Source organism: Macadamia integrifolia, unplaced genomic scaffold, assembly GCF_013358625.1.
Source record: "Macadamia integrifolia cultivar HAES 741 unplaced genomic scaffold, SCU_Mint_v3 scaffold2047, whole genome shotgun sequence".
NCBI lineage: Eukaryota > Viridiplantae > Streptophyta > Magnoliopsida > Proteales > Proteaceae > Macadamia > Macadamia integrifolia.
Window position 1 is genome coordinate 48710 of NW_024868478.1, and position 16695 is coordinate 65404.

Genomic DNA, 16695 nt, shown 5'->3' on the forward strand with positions numbered 1-16695 from the left:
AAAAAAAAATTTTTTTTTTTTGACCACTCTACGAAAATGGGAAGAAAATATAAAAGAAAAGTAGTGGGAAGTAAGAAGTTGGGGCTCAAATTCCCATTGAAGTAGCGAGGAATCATTTGGATATATATTTGGTTAAAAGCAAATACTTTTAATTGCTTTGATTGACCCATCATTGGTGGGTTTCGCTGGTATACCTAATGCCACTTGTGTGCAGCCATATTTGCTCATTAATATCACTCAAATCTCATATTCCCTCTAAAAGAACAAGAAAGAAAATACAACTCCTAGTATAGATTGGGGAAAAAAAATTTACAAACACAAAATGACAAGCACAGTTGTGGAACTACTACCTATATAAAAAATGGGGAGAGTGTCATCCTCGCCAAAAAAAGTGGTAATCCGACGGAATTTATTGATGTAAGAACCACTTGAGCCCCCTATGTATGAGAATCACACTCGTCTCTAGGAGTGCTAATCACAGAGAAGATCTTATGTGTCATGCGGACACTCCTTGAATGATGCCGTCCAAGATAAATTTAAGACTACATTGCTTTAAGGGCGCAAGATCTAGAATCTGACACATATTGGGGAGTCAAACCTGGTAAGTTGAAGACAAGTTTGGGGAATCCCCCGAGAAAAACATTCAGTTAAGACAAAGTCGTTGATAGATGGTAGAAAAAACCATCCTTGGTGCTGTATAGGAAAAGGGGATTTCATTATGCATGCTTGATGCTCATTTATCAAAGGGGTGTTGCAGGTCCAACACATGCCTTATACTAACATTTCATTCATTTAGAAGAGGCCATTTAACGTTGCTTTTGAAGTGGGCTACCAATTTCTTCTTCTTCGTTGTCTGTTTATGGTGACCTGACATTAGGCAAAATTTTCTTCCGAGTAAAATTATAGGTGTTATCCATCCGCAGTCAGCAGCAACACCAACAAACAATCTATTTTTAAGCTTTAACCATTCTACTAATGGCTAACTCCCCCAAACCCAGTTAAAAAAAATTTGAAAATTTGAGATCTAAGAACCGAGCCATCTTAATGAATTATATTTGTTCTCAGGAGTAGAAAACTGAAAAATCTGTTCATTTGAGTTCAAAGACTTTTGGTATAGGATAGGGTTCAACAACTGAATCACCAAGAAATCTATGATGGTTGAATATTGGAGATGAAGTACTTCTTGACTGAAGTAACACAACCTTTTACTTTTTCTTGGAATCATATTCTCAAAGAAGACTAATCCTAGCCTGTTGCTAAACCCCAGATATCTGAATGAAGAATTATTGCTTCTCGATCTCCAAACTCCTTAGCACTCTTTTGTTATTAAAGATCCAAAAATAATAATAAAATAGAACTCTAATATTTAGTTTTTTTTTTTTAAATAAGTAAACTGACTTAGAAAATACTGTTAGGTCTCTTGACTTGCTAAGCTATTAAAACCCTTAAAATAGAAACTAAATCTTATAGGACTCTACTTGAGACAAAACTTTAACTTGTATCCCACAAGATCCTTATAACAACTACTGTTAGATTCTAAATTAATCTATAATGACTCTACCACTAATTAAAATATTTATTTTCATGCCCCTTTAGGCCCTCACTGACCATTTTTTGGACCGGTCCATACACAGCTAGTTGAAACATGAATTAAACAGCGACCCCGTATTTCACGTACTGAACATGTGTTTCTATATTTTGTTCATTCATATGGCGAAAAAAGGGGTTCGACTGAAGTAACTATATAGAATGTGTTTAATGCACGTACACATTTTCTCTTAAGTGAAAAAAAAAAGACATTTTTGATAAATATAATTTAATATCATATTGATTCAATGAGTGATGTGAACCCAGCCCATGTAGTGGCATATGTGCGACAATATTGCTGTGACCCAATGAAGTAGACGATCAGACCACAATAGGTTTAGGAATTTTATTGTGGACAACAAGATCTTTTGTAGGGACTTTTTCTTTTGGCTTTGAAGTTTCAGCTAGATTCGTCTGAAAACTTTGAACTTCCCTTTGCATACTCTGAACCCTAATTTGAAGAGTTTGAACACCTCTTTGGAGCTCAATTACAATATTAAGAATTTTGGGATGTCTGACTGTAGAATGGTAGGCTAGGATAAGCTCTGAAGCCAAAATTAATGCAGCCCGCCAATCAGAATACTAGAGTAGGAACAAATGATTCGATTGATTGCAACATAGGCCCAGGTTTAGGCTATTTTCTGTTGAATCAAGGGCTGAGAAGCTTAATGGTTTGTATATTCCAGGAGCCTGTGATAAGAAAAGAAATAGAAAATAAAGAAGAGATAGGAGGGTTGTTGTGGGACTGTGAATGGTACCCTGAAGAAAGAGAAAAGAGAAGTGATTGGCTGGATAGAGTAGAAGAGAGAGAAAAGAGGAAGCCTTCTCGGCTCTATATTCTATTCATAGGTAATGGAGGAATAATTGCATATATGCACCCAAAAAAAAAGAAGAGGTAGAATCCTCCTAATATCTGGTTTCCTGAAATAAGTTAAAACTCTATTAAAACTCTTAACTTGCTAAACTACTAAACCCCGCAAAACAGAAACAAAATCTAATAGGACTCTACTCAAGACAACATACTTAACAGCTAAGGAATCGACACAAGATCCCTATAACAACTACTATTTGATAAATCCTAAACTAATCTCTAGTGGGCCCCACCACTAATTAAAATATTTATTTTCGTGCATCCATTTAGACCCTGACTTTTGGGCCTTATAATTCAGCTCATTACAAATAAAAACCAAAGAAATAAAAGATGATACTCCCATGATATTTAAATAGTGCCAATTTTTGGACTGTTTCTGCATTAGCCTTTCCCTGAAACAATGGCCAGGTTATCTATGACCATAAGTTTGCTGTCCTCTTGCTTTTACTCCAGGGATGAGCTGAAAGTCGAGATTCTATTATGCCATTCTCCATTGGTGGTTGTTCTCCTCAGGAAAAGCTGATGTACATTAGATCATTTGGTTTGAATAGGGTATTTTTGTGTTTTCATTCTAATAGTGGAGAATTAGTGATGAGAAATAGAAAATATTTTTAGTCTACTGCTTGTATCTTCCTCATGGAGAAAAAACCATTTATCTGATATTATCTTTCAGGAGATTCTTTTTTCAGTTTCTTTGTTGAATTGGCACTGAATATTTGTCAGTTAGATATTAAAGATTCATGATCTTAAGAGACTGAATGCCAACTTGAAAAGCAGTTAGTATGACAAGGATAACTACGTCTCTTTCTTACATGATTAGGCAATGCAAAACATCTTAGGATGAGTGAATAGGTGGTAATGGATAAGGCAGGTGATAAGCCATCCCAAGGTCCTAAAGAATGGACCACAATAGACAGAAGTGGGGCGCACAAGGCATCTTACAAGAATATTCTGGGCTGATTAGTCTTGGTCAAATTTGATCATACTTGCAACATTGTAAAACTCAACCCATCAACCAATGGCTGCACTCCAGTACAATCATTGGGTCAGCCTCATGTATAGCTATTGATGGATGGACATTGTAGTATATATAAAATGATCTCTTTTAGACACAATTAATGTCCAAGCTAAGTGGTAAAGTAATTGTCCTGATTTCCCACTCAGTCAGTCCAGTTATTGGTTCAAAAGGTCCTCCGACTGGTAAATAGTTTTGTTGGAAAGATGAATTGCTGTTGGGAATATGATGTCTAGAATTCCTTCTGTAGCGTTTTCTTTCTCTATAAGCAAGTTGGGAGAGGTGGAGGACAAGCGTTTTAACCTTATACTCCATTGATAGTGAAGCAAGTGCTCATCTCACCGAGGATGTAGACAATCTTGCCGAACCTCATAAATCTGTATGCATTGTGTGATTGTTTGTTATTGTTTTCCCATTCTTTTTCGGCATCGTTTTACGGTTGTGTTTCTGCAATTGCTAGGTCGACAACCCCATTTTGGGAACAAGGTGATGTTTCAACCACCTGGTCCAAGGTCTTGGAAGTTGGAACACCACATGTTGTTAACAAAGTCAACTATATTATAAAAATTGGTCAGAAACTAAGAGAAAATAAATTTACCTATTCTAAACATGTCAGTTAAATTCTAAAAATTTTGGGCTGTTATTTACTACTAAAATTGGAAATTTTGTGTTGAATCAGAAAATAATGCCCAAGACAACTCCACACTGACATACTACCCAATCTTTTATTTGGTTGTGCCTTTCATTTTCTACTACCTGTGTTCTTCTGTAACATGTTAGATGGCATAGCAGTGCCCCTCCCCCCACCCCCAAAGAAAAAAAGGAAGGAAAATAAAAATTAGGGTATGTTTCATGGACACCTTGACATGGAAGATTCATGTGCATCAAGCACGCATTGTATTATGACAATCCATGGATAATTTGGCGATACTTTCATTTCCTTTTCTTATATGACTTTGTTTAGCATAATGTATGAACTGCATCTTCTCCTGAGAAAGTTTAAAGGCAGGAAATATAAATCGTTTACATTTCTTTATGCCCATGCATTTTTCTAAGCATTTATGGTGTGAATTACTCCTCTTATTTTATTTTTACCCTTTCTGTATAGGTACATAAGTGATACTATTTATATGACATCCCGATGTTTTGCATTGGATACTATTCTTGGACAATATCCCTGAACCCTTGCCCGAAGCTCACCATCCAAACTCCCTGACTCGTGTTCCAACTCTAGTGTACATGTCCATGCAAAATTTGATTGACTAAAGACTAAATGATTATATGTGCATCTGCTAGAATGCTGCCTCATAAAATTAGAGCTTTGGATATGACGTTGAGAGTTGAGATGGCATTGACTGAAGTGCCTGTGTATGATGTATCCATGATAATAAATTTTTTTTTTTCTGCAGTACAATTTAGTTGATATACAACACTATATAATGTGGTAACTACAACCCCAAACTTAAATAAGGACAATACAAAACTTATTAGTGTACAGAAAATGCATATAATTTTTTTTTTCTCTTTGGTGAGGTGTGCTGAGTCTCACACATATGTCTGTTGGACTCTTGTTACCGCACCCATAGAGCACTGTGGTACTAATGGCTGAACCAGTAGAGGCTGCTTTTGAATTCAGGAAGCTACTTTTATTTTTCTTCTTGGTCTGACTTCAGCTTCTGATTGCACAGAAAAATGGAATGCATCGAGTTCAAGCAGAACAGAGGGTGAGTACCTAGAAAGAGGGAGGGGTAAAAGGAAACGAAAGCCAAAAGTTCATTTTGATGTGAGTTGCTATGATATTTATGCTTCCTTACCACCTGATTATTCTAGCTGGGATAAAATGCATCCTCAATTTTTTCTTAGGAGCTGAGTTTTTACTCTCCCTCATTTTTGTGTGTAATTGTAGGTAACATTTCCAATGAAGTCAGTGAAGAAGCTACGGCGGTTCAGGATAATGCGGTATCTGGGCCTTACAGCTCCAGTTGGATCTCCTTTCTCACTTACTTCTCATGTAAGAACTATCATGTAGAATTCTTGATATCTAATTTCCTTACCTTTCCTAAGTTTATTGTGGTGGTCCTAATACTATCTGAGATAAGGTTATCGAGTGTATCCGGTTGTTTTCACTGTGAAGAAGGATTTACCATATTAATAAATAGAAGTATATCTTTGTGATTATATTTACACCTTTCTTAGACACTTCAACATTGATCTGGCTCTGATTTGCCTTTCCAACCATATTAACTTCACAGTGATTTTCCTCTTGTATTTATGAGGAGGTTATCTGTTGTGCCTGGTTGTTTTCTTTGTAAAGAAGGAATTGCAATGTTAATGAACAAACATCTGTCTACCTCACTTTTTAATGATCCCTACGATTGTGTATTAGACTTTTAGATTCCTTGTAGTTGCTTTCTTACTCTTAATAGCAGTCGATGCGAGCAAAGATAAATAATTTATATATAGATAGATAGATAGATAGATATGTGTGTGTGTGTGTGTGTATTATGTATGCATATAAAATTAAAATTTTAAAATAAATGTTGGCCGAAGGCTAGTTTGCAAGATTTTTCCAGTTCAACCACTTTTCTTTTCCTTCTTTTGCTTTAAACACAAATTGGCTGGTTCAGCCTGGTTTTATGGCAGATGAGGGTTGTGATAGCCTTTCAGGTGTAGGGGAAGAAGTGTATTACATATAAAAGGTTTTGGCATATAAGGTTGGGTGGATCAATAATTCCATAGTTACAACTGAGAACTGGGAAAGTATAGATACTAGACCATCTTTTTTTACTTCTTTTTTTCCCATACAGAATACCACTTGGTTCCTCTCATGCTAGATCGCGTATGGCAACAGGAATCCATGAGAGATCAACCAAATGATACAGTGCTATTGAGAAGCTCTTTGACCAATGAAATGTATCCAAGAGGTGATGCTGCCCACACCCACTATCTGGAGTAATCACCTAGATTTAGGATCTAGGACACTGTTCATTTACTGGTTTTAATGGGTTTTTTGCTTCTGGTCGAATCTATATTGTATAGTCTAATCTTGAGATTGGGAAAAGGTTACGGCTCAACAAGCGAAAATGATAGGCACCTTAATATGTACCCAATCAATTACATAATTGAGTCATATTAAGGGTTTCTCGACTCTTATCTAGGTAGCAATTCTATCAATCAACAATAATAGAGAAACCAAATATCTCCAAAACCCCGTACAGAAGGGATGCACTGAGACGGGAAGTTCAATGGGGACAGTTCTCAGAATGATTTAAGTGGTCTATCCTTCGCATGTCCTTGCGAGTACATGGATGAACCCTTGAATCTTCGACCTCATTAAATTGTTTAACTGGTTTCCTAGACCTCCCAGGGAGTTAGGCATTTGAAGGCCGATATTGCTCGTGGATGATGGGCTAAGCAAGCTTAAACCGATTCAACCTTGAAAGATCTTCGTGGGTCCACCTTAGAGCTAGAATCGTTGCCAAGGTGGAGATGACCAATAAGCTCATGACCAGGAGATTTACATTCTTTGGCTCATCTGGATATGCTTGGTATCCAAGCCAACCTTATCGATCATATAACACCTCGTTGTGTCATGGAAAATTTAATATTTAAGAGATCATCTTTGTCATTTTGATATTTGTGGGTATTTGGGGTAATGTGGTTATATTGAGACTCGGGTATTATGGTATCAAGGTATTCAAAATCTTAAGATTGTGAGTACTATTGTCCTTTTCATACCAAAAAGAGTACTATTGTCATTTCACACAAAACAAGAGGGTATTTGGGTCATTTTGAAAAAACCAAGAGCACTATGGTCATTTTGGGGGTAGCCCTTATTTAATTTCTTGACAGACCCCATTAACGAGCTTAAATAAACAGTAAATACCACATCCATATCTTTGTGGGTTTATGTCTCATCAGCAACCACCTTTCCTTCCCAAAGGTGGTTTTTTTTTTTTTTTTTTTTTTTTTGAAAAATTACATCCTTACTCATTTTTGTGTTTCCTTTTACAAAATTATTCACCTAAAGTCTCAGTTGATAAAAATACCCAAAATTAAATTTAGGTTTATAAAACTACACATTCAATGTTTTAGTTAACAAAAATATTCAACTAAAAATTAAACCAAACCAATCCGATCAATAACCAAATAAAAAATCAAATTGAATGAAACCGATTAAAAAAATAAATGATTATGAGGTTATAAATAGGTGAAATGATTATCTATTTTTTATGGCATTAGTGAGAATAATTTTTGTTGTAAGAGAAATTCCTACAAATCAATGAATACGAGGTTATGAATAGGAAAATTGATTTGTAAATTGTAGCAATGCTTCCGTTGATCTCCTTGTTACTATACAAAATTAATTGGATAGTTAAACGAATGATTGGATAGTAGGGTCCATTTTTTTTATTTCAATATTAATTATCTTTGTAGTAAATGATTGGATAGTAGGGTCCATTTTTTTTATTTCAATATTAATTATCTTTGTAGTAATTAGTTATCCATTGGTTTCAATATTAGTTATCATTCCCTTACAAATGATAAATTATGATTTCATCACAAATGTAAAGTATTTTTGCCAAACATTTCGTTACTATAGGTTATGAATGTAAGATTTCATTATGGTTAAGCCCGATAATAAATCGATCTAAACTGGTAGCAACCTAATATTGAAAAATCAAAATCAAATCGGATCAAAACGAAACTAACTGAAAATCAAAGTTCCTTAACGGATTGGTTTCAGTCTCCCTCATTCCTAGATTGAACCGATTTAGGCCGATCCAAATGGACAGACCGTTTGACACCATGATTAAAGGAGAATAACTATTTTGGGAGTTTTGTAAACCCAAACTAGATTTTAAATATTTTTGTTAACTGAAACTTTGGATGGGTACTTTTTTAAATCCAAGCCTTATTTTGGGTATTTTTCTTAGCTGAACTTTAAATGGATAATTTTGTAAAGGAAACCCAAACCTTAAATATTCGGGTTTACAAATTTATAAGCTTTTTGGTAGAGCTTTTTTTTAATCAGCAATTTAGAACAAGAGCCTCTTTATCAATTAAAAAAAAAAAAATCTTCTTTTGTGGATCTAGTGCATTGTGTACTGGTTGCAGCTTCTACTTGTAGAGTAGGCACCAAAAGTGTAAAAGGTCCAAGGATCGACTCTGTCACATGTATTCCCTCATTCCCCCTTCCTATCATCCCCCCCTTGCGCGAGTAAGCAATTCCTTAGAATGTAATAGAAAAAAAAAAAAAAAAAAAAAAAAAACAAAACAAAACAAAACAAAAAGGTAAGAACAAGAGCCTTGCCTTTTGGCATCCCACTCTCTTGGGTTCAAATCCTCTACAACTGGCAATTAGGGTCCTAGCAAGCATCCCAATCGTTGGGTACTCACTACCTCCCGAGGAGGATTTTTATGCCCCTCTCGCCCTCTCTCTTCCTTGAATAAACTATCCTTCCTCTTTTGATGGAGATAGTTGATAGCTTTTTTTTTTGGTGGAAGATAGTTGATAGCTTGACATAAGTGCGACTTCCTTATCAGACTCGAGATTGATTTGTGACTTCAAAAGACGGTTGAAGTCCCTTGCTGCCCCTACAAAGGCCGGAATTGAGAGGTGATGGTCCCCTAAGAGAACGGCACGGCTTGAGTTATAGTTACAGCCTAACAGGTGTTATTACACCAACTTTGACAGTTGAAAAACAATTATATAGAAAGAAAAATGTTGATGGAAATGGAATTGGCTTGGCCCAGCCATGGCATCTCTGCATCTAAGCTCTCTACCCAAAATGAAGAGAGAGAGAAAGAGAGAAAGGAAGACAATAGAATGCGTGGAATTGGTCAGATCTTTCATATATGGGTTCACATTTACATCCCAAGTGGTCCATATTTCATCAACAAATCTGTAATAGAGAAAGAAGAAGACATGAAATTAAACAAGCAAAGAAAATTAGAAGTCATGTTTGGCTGCCGAGGAAATTAAAGGGAAGAAAAGTGAGATTAAACTTATGTAATAATTCTTTATATTATATGATTATATTCTTATTAATTAAGTTGGGATAATATTGAGTTTTTCTTGTTATTGTTATTGTATATCATGTGATTATATATCAGTAACTTCAAATTATTTTATCTTCGGTTATTAAATTTCACTTTCGTTTGCATCTAAAGCCCGTTGCTATAAAATGTACTAAATATGTAAAAAAATTAAGTAGATTATACAATCATGTAGTGTAGTGATTATTAAAAAAACAAAAAACAAAACAAAATTTTAAAATTTTCACTTTCCTTCCTTTTAAATTTCTCTTGCAATCAAACATGAAACATAGTAGAAGAATTATCGAGGCTGCAAGATTTGACATTTTCATAGTTTCATGAATGTGTGCTTGAACTCTAACCATCCTAAGGATTCCCAACTGAAGTTCCCTTTACCTACACAGCAGATAATATGCATAGAGTCATATAATCATGTCTGTTTTATGTACCATCTCAACCTTTAGCATTTTACTTTTGTTTTACTTAAAAAGGTTTTTGGCCAGATCATTTTGGTGTTGTGGTTGTTTAAATCCTTCATTAGATCATGACCTCTTGAAATTCAAAGGCTAAAATTGAGATTGGAGATTTAATGATGTCCAACTCAAAATCCCAAGAATAGGGTCGATAGGCCATTCCCAATGTCAAATACTTTGGTATTCACACATTAACCGACCAATATGGAATTAAAATCCCTCGCATTCTTGGCCATGGAGTGTATTAACTGCAACAACAACCTTAGCTTTGGGTTATGGGGCTCCCACATGGCTATTGCACGAGCAACCCACTCTATTATCACTTAATGACCGGCTTTTAACCAAAAGCCCAAACTTCAGGATAGAGAGGTCATTCTCAATGTTATCATATACTTAACATCCGGACATTATCCGACCAATGTGGAATTAAAACCCCTCGTATTCTTAATCATGGAATTCTCGAGGAGCTTTAACCTTGAGTCACATTCTATTCCGTAAGATCATTTCAAAGTTCTTATCAACAAAATGCTTGTTAATTGATGCTTTTGAAATGTTTCGTAATGTTTCACTTTCAAAGCAAGCAAGAACAACTATACAAATGATTTTGTTGACTGGTCGCTAATGTTCAAGTCTTCAAAGCTATTTAGATTTCCTGGAGAATTGTTCAAACAACACCTTCAATGGTTATACCGAGACCATTTCTAAGAAAGCAACTTCAATCTCCCACGCTACTTGGACATTTTGATCACAAGCAAACGTCACCAACACAACACAAGTATCTTGATATGTTTGGATGTTAAGAAGAAATTAATTATATATATATATATATATTTGGTCTGTCTAGTCCTGTGGGTTCATATTGACCCCATAACCGCATGAATCGGGCATACCAAGATTGAATAAAAATTATTCAACTTTCACCAAAAGCTGAGGCGAAAGTATCTTACCTTTTTTTTGTTAAACAAGATGTCCGAGCCAATTTACGTGCACCTCGATTGATCATAGGGAAGACTAGCGCAACAACCCACAGCTACAATTTTCATTTAAATCGCAGATGCACAGATGGAGAATCGAACTTAGGACTATGCGTCTATCTACACAATCCCCAATTTGCCCAAACCATCTGGGTAATGGATTTAAAAAAAAAAATTGAATTTGAGAAGAAAATTAAAAATATAAATCAATCATCGTGTCTTCATAATTTTTATCATATTATGAATATATTATTATTATTATTTCCAAACATAGGTTAAGGGTTGAGATTCTTTTCCTCTTTTCAGTTTTGGCAGCGTTTGGTTTGGGGTATTTGTTGCAGGATGATGGATGCAAGAAAGAGACAAAGAGCCACCATTAAATAAATGGTTTTACTAACCTCACAAAGCCGGCCGGATTGCACAGCTGCGACCAAGAAAAATAAAATATTAATTAGGGACGACTGTGACGCCCACCTCACTGGGCCCCAACTAAACACATCACATCTTGATTCTTGACCATTGTAGGAGGATGTAGAGAGAGAGAGAGAAAATAATATACTTCTCACTTAAGACCATAGTTAGCAAATTCGGATTCGAGAATTATTCGGGTGGAAAATTATTCAGAATAATTCGATTGATTAATTTAAGGATTCGGTCAAAAAAACTTATTGGGTTTTTTTTTTCTCCAGCGAGGGTGTTGACCAAGGACCAATGAGGAGAGAGAGAGAAAAAAAAAAATCTCAGTGGTCCCTCTCCAACACTCGTTATCTTAACCCAAATACAAGACTCCAACAATCTCCCCCATTACCTTAGATTGGAGGTTTGTTCTTTGCACAACTCCTACTTAATTTCCTATCAACCATTGATTTCAGATTCTAAGTTTGTGAATGGATGGTGTGGAATCTAAATGGAATAAAGAACAGTTATAGCCCACTATTAGATTTCCTAAGAACCATAAAAAATTGAAAACAAAATCATCCTCAGATTTTCAACTCGCGTATGAGGGAAACAATCAACAAATAGACGTGAGGGAGTTGTCAACTTGTCCAATCTAACTCATGCGTAAAGATTGACGCCCTAGAAAATTAAATTATTTTTTCAAATAAAAGACTCTCCAGAATGTCCAGCATGTACCAAGACATCAATAAAAATAATTCGAAAAAAAAATTAATTTATTTTCTATTTCTTCTTTCTTTCTCATTCTTTCCCTTTCTTTTTGAAGTTCTTAAGAAAAGGGGTCAGTATCAGTGGTTAGCTGTTACTAATTGATGTTTAAGTTTTTATATAAAATTTTAACATAAACCCCTTCAAATGGAATTTTACCAACTTAATAAGGTTAGATGTTGTGTCAAAATGTGATTGGTTGAACTGTATTGAACTGTATACATATCCTAACTTCTCCAAAGTCCAAACCCATATAGCTTAAAATATATTCTAACTTCTCCTCTCCAGATCCCAATTTTAATAAAAACTTCTTAGACATCTTATTTGGGATAGGTTTCATTTGAGGGAGTCTCACTTGGGGATGTTTCAATTTGGATATGGCGTGATTAGAGTTGACCTGATCATTCTTTATTACTCTTATCTCTTTTCTTCTTCTTTCTCCCTCTCTCTCTCTCTCACTAGCTTTTCCAATTTTCCAATTACATTAACATGACTATTGTCCTTTGTTTTAGTTGCTATCTTACCCAAACAATCACTCTTCCATTGGCAACAAATCACAATCCTTTTGAGGTAATTAGTTGACTTTCAAAGGAAGATAGAAGGTGGAAGGGAAGAAAGGAGAGATCCAAAAAAATGATTGCAGGGGCCACTTCATGTTTCCAGAGTAGCCCACAAGGGTTACAAATCTATGGGATGACTGATAATGTATCAGCTTCTATGGAGGCCGGCGCCGGCGGCGGGGAGACACATTCGGGGGCTTTTCTATACAGTCTCTCAATCCTTAAGGACAAGGTTCATCAGGTGCAATCACTTGCTGGTGTCCTTATGTCTTCTGATCACAATCAACCTGAATCATCAGCTATTGCAATAGCTAGTATGGGCACTCTCAGTCAAGAAATCATGGTTACTGCTTCTTCCATGATGTTCAATTGCCAACAACTCGCCGGCGCCGTTGGTGGTGGTGGTTCTACTACAACAGTTAATGATCAAACCGGTCATGAAATTCAGCAAAGGTGTATCATCAAGGTTCATCCTACTGGTGGATTGCCTCAACATAATGGCACCCATGAAGTTCAATTGGGAGAAGAAGAAGAAGACGCCGGCAGAGGGTTCTTCCCACACGAACAACTTGATTGGTACGCGGATAACTATGATCATAATAATAGTGGTAGTAGTAACAATAGTCACAGCAACTACGCGAACATGATGAACAAAAACAATAACAAGAGCAATAGAATCAAGATCAGTGAGGGCTTAGTAGAGAGGGAATTGCCAAATGGGGTGGAAAACACTGATGGATCTCTTGGTTATCCATATGATGTCATTGAATTGGATGCTGCGGATTTATTAGCTAAGTATACACATTATTGTCAAGTCTGTGGTAAGGGATTCAAGAGGGATGCTAATCTTAGGATGCATATGAGAGCTCATGGAGATAAGTATAAGTCTAGTGCAGCTTTAAGCAACCCTTTGAAGAATAGTGGGGAAGGAGAGGGTGGTAAAGGCTTTTCTTCTTCTGTGAGATTGCCTAGGAAATATTCATGTCCACAAGAAGGTTGTAAATGGAACAAAAACCATGCCAAGTTTCAGCCATTGAAATCTATGATTTGTGCAAAGAATCACTACAAGAGAAGCCATTGCCCTAAGATGTATGTTTGTAACAGATGCAATCAGAAGCAGTTTTCTGTGTTATCTGATCTCAGGACTCATGAGAAGCACTGTGGTGAACAGAAGTGGCAGTGTTCATGTGGAACTACTTTCTCTAGGAAGGATAAGCTCATGGGTCATGTTGCTTTGTTCACTGGGCACACTCCAGTTGCGAATTCTTCCTTTGTGAATTCGCAAAAGATCGATCATCATGCAATGCAAATTCATTAGTACAATCTGAATTGGATCAGCAAAGAAAAAATGCCTTTCAGATTTCTTCCAAATTTTTTGTTTGTTGAGTGGCTTCCTTCTTCTGTATTTTTTTTTTTTTTTTGGGGTTCACTTTTAGTTTTGCTGTATAGCCAACTAATCTGATGCCATGAAAGCAAAGAAAGAAATTTCTTAGTTTGTGCAGTTCTTCACTCTACCTCCCCTCAGACTATTCTGTATGGGAACAATTAAGGGAGGATGTTTCAGTTACACCAAGCTAGCATGCATTACAGTAAATAGATTATTCTAAGCATGTAAGCACATCATTAAACAGTTCAAGCATTAAGTGTGATTGGATAAAGTCCCGATACCAATCTTTTTGTAGAGTACTTCTTTATCATCAGTGTGATCATTTAAACTAATGAGGCACATTTTAGTTTTAAGCACATGATTGTCTTTGTTTTCCAATGATCCTATCGAGGTTGAGTTTTCAAATATTTAGTTGAGATATTTGACAAGCTCTTCCAAGACTATGTTTTAGATATCTTTGGCCTCAATGGCCTTAGCCATTATAGGCTCCTAAGATTTAGGCAATGACTTAAAAATTTTGTTAACTAAAACCATCATAAAATATTCCTTCTCAGTATGTTTCAATTTTTTTCATTTTTTGGGGGGGTGAATGAAAATTTATATTAAAGATATAAGAAAAAGGTACAAAACCGGGAAGGCTAACCAAGGGAGAAGCCCCTAACAAAACAAAACAAAACAGGCACAAAAGGAGGGGGACTACTTGAAACTAGGGGGACAAAGCAGCCCAAAAAAAAAAAAAAAAGAGGAGAGATATATCAAAAAATGGAGGAGATGGGATAGAAACATTCAACAAAGATCATGTGATGATACACCAAAACTAGTGAAGGAGAGATAAGAGGAAGGTCCCACGAAGTAGCGAGATGTCTATTTTTCTTGTATCAAGATAAGCATCACAATGAGGAGAAATTTTTTTCTAACGTCAAAAGAGATAGCATCGAAGATCAACTAAAAAATTTGCGAAGATGAAGTCTATCTTCCTTTGTTCTTTTCCCACTAGAAATGGTAGATCACTGCATTGAAAACCAACTTGGCAAGACTAAATTGTTCATAATCACAAACAAGAAAATTGATCTTTATGTCTCTAACTTTGTCCAAGCATTTATAAGTATTTGTAAGAGTATCTCAAATGTATTGCAATTTCACATGAATGGCCTTAGAGTTTAGAAGATATTTTTTTTGTTATTATCTTTATTCCAGGTCACCATTACTTTTGGCGCCGTCATTCCATCTACATTAGCAGTTAAAAGTCGAAGTCCATTGATTTGAGACTTTATTCAAGCTTTCCAATGAGATGAGTTTCTTCTATTGAAGTAAGGTAGACATCTGACATCATGGCTACCTAGTGGCCAATAGCTTGTAGTGTTTTTTCATACTCATTAGATTGTTTAGATCCTTAATGAAGAGAACCTTCCTCCAATTACAAAAGAGAGATCAATAGGCAAATCAAGAGAGAGGTGAATTGAAAAACTTAAGAAGATTAAAGGGTAAGTAAAAAAACTTTTCTAACAATTGAAATGGCTGAAGCCTCATCCAATTCATATGTGGTTCAACTTTTCTAGTTATGAACTCTAATTTTTGACAACTAAATTTCAAATACATTTTAAGTATATTCTAAGTCAAAATCCTCAATTTTAGTCATTTGTCTTCCCAAGGCCGGGCTACCAAAAAGTTATGTTTTTTTAATTTTTAGCCAAAGGTATCTACAGTGTCCTATCTTGAGAACCACATTAAATGTGTGCAAGAAATTACAAATATACAAATTACAACATGAATTCCGAACATTTAAGAATTCATCTACACATTAATGGAGTCCTTTGAGATTGATTCCATTGATTGCTTTTGACCCATTTGTTATAAGGAAATTGATCCAATTATGTGTCGATGAAATATTTGGTGGCTTTATCAAGGTGCTTTTGATGTAGACCAAATGTAATAATTGACATCAATAAGCCATGATTGAAGATAATGCAATACAATCTCAAGGAGTTTCTTTCAGTGAAGAGGAGCTTTTGTTTATTACGTAATCAACATTATTGAGTTAAAATTAATAGGAAAAAGGTTCTTTGAGCAAATGGTATAAGTGAGTGCACCAATAAAAAACAACAAATTAATTAAGGGTTTCATATATAGGGGAAAACAAAGGCTATTCCATAAGAGCGAGAGAGAGAGAGAGAGAGAGAGAGAGAGAGGATGCAAGTGTACCTTTGTGGTCGGCTCAGGGAGCCTTTTCCCCAACTAAATATTATGTTAAGGAGACAATAACACCAGCAATACTACCGCGTTAAAATTTGGGCAATAAAGACAAAAAAAAAATTCAAAAACAAAAAGAATGGAGCCGGGATGAGGTCTCAAGGATGCTAAAAATTGGCAGCCTCTAGAAGGATAATAGCATAAATGAATACATTCAAGGAAGTGCCATGGAAAGGTAATAGGGTTGAATGGCGCCACAATACTATTCGTATAGACCACCTCCAATTAGTAAAGGCTCTTATTATGGATCACCTACCAAAAAAAAAAAAAAAATGTTATTATGGATCACATTTGGATTAACTAAATATTTAGGGTCCGTTTGATAACGTTTCAAGAAACGTGTTTCTGCCGTTTCTTGCCGTTTCTGTTTCCAGA

The 16695-nt window shown here is 35.6% G+C and overlaps 2 protein-coding genes across 2 annotated transcripts in view; both read left to right on the top strand.

The window, feature by feature from the left end:
* Nucleotides 1–5651, top strand: part of LOC122065520 — a gene marked incomplete at its 5' end in the record, with an annotated part of 10224 nt that extends 4573 nt beyond the window's left edge. The window contains 2 exon segments of the mRNA XM_042629323.1: nt 5162–5256; nt 5380–5651. Coding sequence (XP_042485257.1) covers nt 5162–5256; nt 5380–5502 — 218 coding nt within the window.
* A 7105-nt stretch (nt 5652–12756) lies between these two features.
* Nucleotides 12757–14001, top strand: LOC122065517 (protein SENSITIVE TO PROTON RHIZOTOXICITY 2-like). Its single transcript, XM_042629321.1, has one exon. The coding sequence runs from the start codon at nt 12757–12759 to the stop codon at nt 13999–14001; it is 1245 nt and encodes a 414-aa protein (XP_042485255.1).
* Nucleotides 14002–16695: the final 2694 nt, after the last annotated feature.

Coding starts and splice junctions, on each gene's coding strand:
- LOC122065517 (XM_042629321.1), top strand. CDS start 12,757: ATGATTGCAGGGGCCACTTCATGTTTCCAGAGTAGCCCACAAGGGTTA.